Source organism: Tamandua tetradactyla, chromosome 12, assembly GCF_023851605.1.
Source record: "Tamandua tetradactyla isolate mTamTet1 chromosome 12, mTamTet1.pri, whole genome shotgun sequence".
Taxonomy (NCBI): domain Eukaryota; kingdom Metazoa; phylum Chordata; class Mammalia; order Pilosa; family Myrmecophagidae; genus Tamandua; species Tamandua tetradactyla.
Window position 1 is genome coordinate 7,388,973 of NC_135338.1, and position 9,485 is coordinate 7,398,457.

The following is a 9,485-nucleotide window of genomic DNA, read 5'->3' on the forward strand; positions in this document are numbered from 1 at the left end:
TGGTTAGAACTAAGGCAAATCAGAATACAGGGTAAAGGATGAAACTGACTGTATCTGAAAACTTCAACTTCTGTGTGAGACCAAAGGAAGAGATGTTTACTTGGTACAAAATTTATATTTACTATAGCACACTATCTAATTTTACCTGTACGGTCAATTTATTCTCACAGCATAATTACATGGAACCTTGAATAGGGAATGAAATCTTGTTATTTTATAATAATGTTATAATTATTAATGTAATACCCTGATACATCCCAGAGTAATCTGGCAGAAAATAAAGTATTTGCAAAGTCCTACTGAGGGGGAAAAGGTGGAAATATTAAATTACTTCACTGGAGAAATCCCTAATTTTCTTGCAAGCATTAGGGACTACCATTTAATAAACTAAGCCTTCCATCTTGGGGCTTGCCCTTATAAAACTCATTCCTGCAAAGGAGAAGCTAAACCTACCTATAATTATGCCTGAGTCACCCCCACAGAACCTCTTTTGTTGCTCAGATGTCCAAGCCAACTCTGCAGATAAACTCACTGCCCTCTCCTCTACGTGGGACACGACTCCCAGGGATGAACCTTGCCCTGGCATCATGGGGTTAAGAAAGCCTTCCTGACCAAAAAGGGGAAAAGAAATGAAACAAAATAAAGTTTCAGTGGCTAAGAGATTTTAAAAAGATTTGAGAGGTCATTCTGTAACTTATTCTTATGCATTATAAAGGTCTCCCTTTTTAGTTTCTTAGGATAGCTAAAAGAAATACCTGAAACTGTTGAACTGTTATCTAATAACCTTTATTCTTGAAGATGACTGAATAGCTACAGAGCTTTTATTTTATTTTATTTTTTAATTTTTTCACATGGGCAGGCACCAGGAATGGAACCTGGGTCTCTGGCATGGCAGGTGAGAACTCTGCCACTCAGCCACTGATGCCCTTCCCACTATAGAGCTTTTAAAGCGTGACTGTGTGATTGTGAAAACCTTGTGACTGACACTTCCTTTATCCAGTGTATGGGCAGATGAGTATGAAAATAAAAACAAAAATTGACTGTGGTGATAAATGCACAGCTATGTGATGGTGCTCTGGGCCACTGCTTATATACTTTATGACTGTATGGTGTGTGAATGCGTCTTGATGGGACTGCAATGGAAAAAAAAAAGTAAAACATCCAATTTTTTTAATGAGCATTGGTGTGCAAGTATCTGTTTGCATCCCTGCTTTCAAAACTTCTGGGTATATATCAATGTTCATTATTCACATTATTCACAATTACCAAGAGATGGAAACAGCCCAAGTGTCCTTCAGCACATGAATGGATAAACAAAATGTGGTATAAACATATGATGCAACAGTACTCAGCATTAAGAAGGAATGAAGTCCTTGAAGCTGCATGTGAGAATGATAGAGGGAAGAGGGCTGGGGACATAAATGAAATCAGAAAGAAAGATAGATGTTAAAGACTGAGATGATATATATAGGAATGCCTACAGTGTATAATAATAGTGACTAAATGTACAGATTTTAAAAATGTTTTTGCATGAGAAAGAACAAAGGAATGTCATTATTGCAGGGTGCTGAAAATAAGTGGTAATTAATATTTTAAAATGCCACCTTATGTGTGTGAGACTAAAGCAAAAAAGTTTATTTGGTACAAAATTTATATTTTGACTAGTGCATTTCCTAATATAACTTATATAGATAGTTTGATTGAACGCCATAAGTACTTGGAATCTCAGGTAGGACATGAGATTTTGTTGGTTTGTCCAGAGTGATGCCCCGATGAATCCCAGAGTGATTCGATCAGTGAGTGGAAAAGTATTTGCAAAGCCCCCTTCAGGGAATCAGGGAATGGTGAGAACAGGGAGAAATTCAACTTCTCACAAGCAGTGTGGACAACCAAAGCTATAGGCTGAGCCCCTAGTCTTGGGGTTTATTCATATGAAACTTAACCCCAAAAAGGATAAGTCAAGTCTACTTAAAATTTAGGCCTAAGAGTCACCCCAAGAGAGCCTCTTTTGTTGCTCATATGTGGCCTCTGTCTCCAGCCAACACAACAAGCAATCTTACCACCCTCTCCCTGTCTACATGGAACATGACTCCCAGGTGTGTGGAACTTCCTAGCAACGTGGGACAGAAATCCTAGCATGAGCTGGGACTCAGCATCAAGGGTTGAGAAAAACCCTAGAATGAGCTGAGACTCAGCATCAAGGGATTGAGAAAACCTTCTGGACCAAAAGGGGGAAGAGTGAAATGAGACAAAGTGTCAATGGCTGAGAGATTCCAAACAGAGTCGAGAGGTTATCCTGGAGGTTATTCTTATGCGTTAAGTAGATATCATCTTGTTATTCAAGATGTAATGGAGAGGCTGATGGGAACTGCCTGAAAATGTAGAGCTGTGTTCCAGTAGTCATGTTTCTTGAGGATGATTGAATAATGATACAGCTGTCACAATATGACTGTGTGATTGTAAAAACCTTGTGTCTGATGCTCCTTTTATCTACCTTGTCAACAAATGAGTAGAACATATGGAATAACAGTAAATAATAAGGGGAACAAATGCTAAAATAAATTTAGTTTGAAATGCTAGTGATCAACGAAAGTGTAAGGGTAAGGGGTATGGCAGGTATAATCTTTTTTTTTTTCTTTTCTGTGTTCATTTTATTTTTTTCTATTTTCTTTTTATTTCTTTTTCTGAATTAATGCAAATGTTCTAAGAAATGATGAACATGTAACTAAGTGACGATATTGTGAATTACTGATTATATATGTTGATGTTTCATTTGGTTTGTTAATTTTTTTAATTAATAAATAAATTTAAAAAAAAAAAAGAAGGAATAAAGTCTTAAAGCATGCAACAACATGGATGAACCTTGAGGACATCATGTTAGGGACATTATACCTAAGACACAAAAGGACAAACATTACATGATCTCACTGAAATGAACTAATTATAATATGTAAACCCATAGACATAAAATATAGAGTATAGGTTACCAGAATATAGAATGAAACTAAAGAACAGGGAGCAGTTGCTTAGTATGTACAGAATGTTTAACTAGATTGAACTTAAACATTTGGAAATAGACAGAGGTAACAGTAGCATGTTATTGTGAGAATAACTAACAGTGCTTAATGGTGTGTAAATGTGGTAGATAGGGGATAATTAGTCATGTATGTTACCAGAAGGGAAGTTGGAGGTTAAAACATGGGAATATATAATACAGTGTATCTTTTGGTGGACAATATCTGTGATTAACTATACAAATATAAAAAAGTTCTTTTATGAACTACAGCAAATGTATGACACTACTGAAGGAGTTAATAATAAATGGGTATATAGGGAAAAATGTACATACTGCAAACTAACTCATGCTAGAGTTAGCAGTAATATTTTAATACTTTTTCATCAACAGTAACAGTAACACCAATATTATAGGTCAATAATAGGTGTGGGAAACAAAATAGCTGGGGTTTCTTTTTATTTTTATTTCTTTTCTGAAGTAATAAAAATATTCTAAATTTGATCATGGGGATGTATTCGTGATGATACTGCGAGCCAGTGACAGTACACTTTGGATGGTTTCTAAGGTGTATGAATATATCTCAATAAAATTGCAGTTAAAAAAAAAAAAAAGTCCAGGTTCAACAAAAGATTAAAAAACGTACAAAGAAACAGGAAGCAATGGCCCAGTAAAGGAAAAGATTAAAGCATTAGAAATCATCACTGAGGAAAATCAGAGCCTGGATATTACAGACAAAAGACTTTTAAGAAATGATCCTAATCATGCTCGAAGAGCTAAAGGAAAATATGGAAAAAGAAGTAAAGGAAATCAGGAAAAATGAGAATGAACACAAAGAGAATAACAACAGAAAAATGGCAATTATGAAAAGGAACACAGTAAGAGATTAAAAATTCTCTAGAGGGGTTCACAATAGCAGGTGGGAGCTGGTAGAATGAACCAACGAAATTAAAGAAAAGAAAACTGAAACCATCCAGTCTGAGGAGCAGAAAGAAGAAAGAACGTAGAAAAGTGATGAGAAACTGAGGAACCAGTGTTTCACCATCAAGTGTACACATTGTGAGACTCACAAAGGCAGAAAAAAAGAAAGAAGCAGAGAGGCTATTCAAAGACATATATGGCTGAGAACTTACTAAATTTAACAAAAGCCATGAATATACATATCCGATAGGCTCAATTCCAAACAAGATAAATCCAAACAGACCCATACCATGCCATGTTATAATCAAACTGTCTAATGCCAAAGACAAAGAGAATTCTGAAAGCTTCAAGAGACAAGCAACCTATCATGAACAAGGGAGTCTCAACAGAGTAAGTGACAATTTCACATTTAAAACCATGGAAGCAAGAAGGAACTGAGGCCTAAGAGTCATCTCCAGAGAACCTCTTTTGTTACTCAGATGTGGTCTCTCTCTCTAAGCCAACCCCGCATACTTGGGACATAACTTGCAGAGGTGTAAATACCCCTGGCAACGTGGGACATGACTCCCAGGGATGAGGCAGGCCCTGGCATCATGGGACTAAGAAAGCCTTCTTGACCAAAAGGAGGAAGAGAAATGAAACTAAAAATAGTTCTACAGGCTGAGAGATTTCAAGTAGAGCTGAGAGGTCATCCTAGAGATTATTCTTATGCAGTATATAGATACCACCTTTCAGTTTTTGGTGTCTTAGAATAACCAGAAGGAAATACTTGAAAGTGTTGAACTGTAAATAGCCTTGATTCTTGAAGATGACTGAGCAGTTATACAACTTTTAAGGTATGGCTGTGTCAACTGTGTAAACCTTGGACTGACACTCCCTTTATCCAGTGTATGGACAGATAAGAAAATCTGAAGTTCTGAAGGCAAAAAATTACCAACCAAGATTTTCTATATCTGAAAAAACTGTGTTTCAAAAATTCAGGTGAGATTAAGACATTCCCAAATAAATAAATGCTGAGGGACTCTGCCGTCACTAGACCAGCCCTACCAGAAATGCCAAAGGGAGTTTTACAGGTTGAAAGGGAAGGAAAACAGACAACTGACTGATGCCACATGAAGAAATAAAGATCTCCAGTGAGGGTCACGACATAGGTAAATATAAATACTAGTACTGTTATATTTTTGATTTGTAAGTCCAGCTTTTACTTCCTAAAGAATCTAAAAGGCAAACGCACAAAATGGAATGAAAAATCAGGCACTTTAGATTCAACGTATAAACTTGTAATCTGTGACATAAAGGTGGGGAGACAGAGGGGTGCAGGGACATGGTGTGTAAATACTATTGAAGTTAAATTGGCATCAAAGCAAATGAGATTTTAAGCCTCCTTGTAAGCATAAAGAAAATATCAGAGACTATGCAAACTTATAGACAGAAAGTAGAGTACAGGTTACCAGGAGCGGGGGGTGGGCAATAGGGAGTTAATGCAAAATGAATGTAAGGTTTCTGTTTGAGGGGAAGGGAAAGTTCTAGTAGTGGATAGTGGTAAGAGTACTGAAAGACTGTGAATGTGATTAGGCCCACTGAATGGTATATGCTTGGGAGAGATTAAGATGGGAAGATCCATGTTGTATGCCTCCACAATTAAAAAAAAAAGAAACTAAAGAGATAATGACAGGGCAGGCCACCGTGGCTCAGCAGGCAGAGTTCTTGCCTGCCATGCTGGAGACCCTGGTTTGATTCCTGGTGCCTGCCCATGCAAAAAAAAAAAGAAGATAAAGACAGTTAAATGCAATACACCATACTAACACTACATGGATCTAAGAATGGAAGAGAAAGGCTCAAAAGGACATTATGGGACACAAAAAATTGGACTTAAACTGTAAGATTTAAATCTATGTTAAATTTCTTGAACTTGAACACTGCACTTAATGTGTTTACATAAGTGAATATCCTCATTTGTAGAAAAGGAGGGAGGAAGGAAGGACAAAATTGGCAAACTGTTAACACTGGTAGATCTGGGTATTTGGAAGGTGTCAGGGGTATGCTGGACTTCTCTGTATGGTGTCTGTATTATTTTTACAACTATCCTGCAAGTATGAAATAATTTCAAAATAAAAATAAAAAGTAAAAAAGAATCCCTGCTGACACAAACATGACTGAGTAACAGGACATAATAAACAAAAACAGGGGAAATAAGACTGCAAGGTCACAAAACCAATGGCCAAGTAAATCAAGAATTAAATGAGAAAACTGGGTTAGCAAGGATGATTATGTGTTTGATTTTTTACAGTTTATTTAAAATACAGTAGATATTGGGAACTGAATTTTGTCCCCCACAAAAGACACGTTCCATTCTTAATCTGCATTCCTGTGGATATTCATTTGTACATAGGACCTCTGAAGGTGTTATTATTCATTACGTTGTGGACTCATTTCTGAAAAGGCTCTTCGGAGATCCTATTTAGATGAGGCAAACTGAATCAGAGTGGGCCTTAACAAACTGGAGTCCTTTTAAGGCACAGGAAATATGAATGCAGTCAGTTAGAGAAAGTCACAGGAGACCAAAGAAACAGACTGTCATCTGACAGAGGCAGAGATGTAAACCAAGGAGCCCCAAGGACTGCAGTGAGCCAGCACCAGGATTGTAAAGACTCCAGAAGAAGTCTGTCAAGACCTTTATTTTGGACTTCTAGCCTCTCAAAACTGTGAAGGAATTCCTGCTCTTTATGCCAACCCACTGTGTGGACTTATCACAGTAGCCCTAGAAAACAAAGACAAAATATCTAAATGGACAATCCCAGAACTGACTGGAAATACAGGCTGGGGCTCAGGGAAAAGATCTGACCTAGAAGATCTGGAAGTGACTAACAACACTGAAACTATTTGGAGGCACACATCAGCTTGTGACAAAGTAACATAATGAAGCCTAATCACCAAAAATGTAGAAAATAAAAAGAGACATTCAATGAAATCTGTTTAAAACATACTTACTTCAAGTAAAACAATATTTCTTACCTACTATTTTCCACAGCCTTCATAGCATATTCAACTTGAAAAACTCTTCCATCAGGAGAGAATGTAGAGGCTGACAGGTCATACTAGGGATAAAAAAAGTAACAATAAATTTATCTTTGCCAGTAACAACCATGCAACTTTTTCACTTTAAATAGCTTAAAGCATCAGGAATTTGTCATATCTCAATTAAGACTATGCTTTGAAGAAGGGGAAGTATGTCAGAACAGCAACAGTGGCTATGGGACAGTTCTTGATTATTGGAAAGCAATGGACACAAGTCCTAGGTGAACTCTCAGCACTTTTTCAGAAAGAACGCAAAACTCATATTGATAGAAAAAGAAATGGAGTCAGAACATTCAGATGTGCAGCTGTGCCACTAACAAACTGAAAGACCAGGACAAATCATTTAACATGCATCAAACATTTAATAAGCATCTATTATGTTAGTCATTCATGAAGTCCTTCATTTTCAAATTGAATCTGGGTGCTACAGATACAGCAGTAAACCAGTAAAAGTACTACGAGGAAAACAGAGTTTAGTGAGACTAAGGGACTACCACAGACTAAGAGGTCAGGGAAGGCCTAACTGGGGCAATTATATCTAGGTTGCCTCAGACGTAAATGACAAGAATTAGCCAAGGAAGAGGCTTTCTGGCATCTGGCACAAAGACCTTAACACAGAAATAGGCCTAACATAGTCAAGGAAGATAAACAAGATTCACTGTGTCTTGAGCACAATAAACAGTGGAGAGAACAGTAGACTACATCAGAGATGCAGGTAAGGGCCCAAATCATATTGTGTCTTTTAGGATGGAGTAGGAAGTTTATATTTTATTATAAATGCAATTGTAGTAATTGGGGTGTGTGTGTGATATGATCTAATTTACCTTTTGTGAGTAGAGCAAAAAAAAAAAAAAACTTGCTAATGGACTGGCTCTGGGAGTAAAGTAAAAAATGGATTATAGACGGCTCACAGATATTTTTCACTGTAATAATTGGAATTGGACTATTCATTGAGTTGAAGACTGCTGAAGATGCAAAAGGGAAGGGAAGGGAAAAAGCCAGAGCATTACTTTGGATATGGAGAGTTTGAAATTCCTATTAAACAAGTGGAAAGAAGTCACAAGTAGACAGACAAATATGCATTACTTGAGTTCTTGGGGAGAAGTCAGTACAGGAGGTAAGCATTCAACAGTGGTACTTTCTGAGTCTGTTTCCTATTAAGCGAATGTTATTAACTCTACCACTGTAACATTAAATGACCAGATATGGTAATATTAACAGGTATTTTTAAAGGCTTTTTATAATGAAACACTTATAAATGAAGGTAATTTTAATGTAGTTGCAAGGTCCATTTACTACAAGATGCACTACTGAGCACCTACTAATCCAAAAAGTATGACATAACTGGCATTTCACAACGGAATGGATTAAACCATTCCAAACATACGTTGCCTATTACAAACTCTGAACACCAGTATCTGCTTTTAATGCTGAGTACCAAAATCTTGTGAATAAGTTGGAATAGAGGAACTAAGAAACCCATTATTCCGATATTTTTAAACAAAAACTAATTTCTATATGAAGTATCTACAAGGAATAAGCAAAGGATTTCATATGTACAACAGGTTTGACAAAGGAAAGCAGTAAGCCGAAGAAGCTAACAACAATTAAGTCCAACTCCAAAACCCTCAGTAGTCTATTTATTAAAAGTCAGAATTGTTTAAAGTTCCTGCGTAATCACTTTAGTATTTACAGTATTAATGCCCAGAAGTTCTATAAAGTAATTTGCACAGGAAAAGCTGAGACGGGAAAACTAAAAGGCTTCCTAAGATTTAGCTTTCCCAACCATTTTTCTTCCTAGCTCTGTCACGATGGCCCGCCCAGCGACTCCCCTACTGCTGGGTGGGTCAGTACACTCGCGGACGAGAGGAGGCCGTGGTCAGCAGTGTCCCAGGAACCGCAAACGCGGTCTCCACAATCCAGGCGCCCCGGACTCGGCAAAGCCCAAGCCTCTCCGCCTCCGTGGTTCTCACGAGGCGGACGACAGCCAAACCCTCCACCCCGTTTCAGGTCCCGCGTTTCCACTTTCGGTTTCCCTAAGCGGTTAAAGCCAGTGACTCAGCAATCCAAGCCTGCCCCAAACCCTCGCTGCTGAGCCACCGGGTCCGCTACCCCTCAGCTGAGAAAGCTTCCTCTCGCGCGCAGGCCTGGAACACCGCGAAGGAGAGGCTGCCGGTCTCCAGACCGCGGGGAAGCCGCTCGCTTGGCCGACGGCAGTCCCAACGCACCCGAGTCCGTCAGAAGGATCGTCCGAGCTCCTCTCAACGCGAATTCCTAGGCTAGACTTCACCTCGAGAGAGAAACTCACCCCGGTGCCGATAGAGCTCATCGCGTTGAGATCCCCGGGACGCGTACGGCTTCCAGGCCTGAAGGGCTGCCCCTACACCGCAGCACCGCGCAAACTAATAACAGCCTTTCTCATTGGCTGCACTTTCAGCCAATAGCACTGTTTTCTGGGGCTCGTGTCCCAGGT

At 38.6% G+C, this 9,485-nt stretch overlaps 1 protein-coding gene across 2 annotated transcripts in view; it reads right to left on the minus strand.

Annotated features, from left to right (window-relative positions):
* The window catches only part of PSMA3 (proteasome 20S subunit alpha 3), a 28,742-nt gene extending 19,257 nt beyond the window's left edge, over positions 1-9,485 (minus strand). Inside the window, exons 1-2 of one of the 2 annotated variants that reach the window (XM_077122525.1) lie at positions 9,321-9,485; positions 6,950-7,032 (exon numbers count right to left, since the gene is read on the minus strand). In XM_077122525.1, the coding sequence (XP_076978640.1) occupies positions 6,950-7,032; positions 9,321-9,341 (104 nt within the window). In that variant the 5' untranslated portion in view covers positions 9,342-9,485. Of the gene's footprint in view, positions 1-6,949; positions 7,033-9,240 lie in introns of both variants that reach the window. The other variant, XM_077122526.1, reaches the window with a different exon arrangement.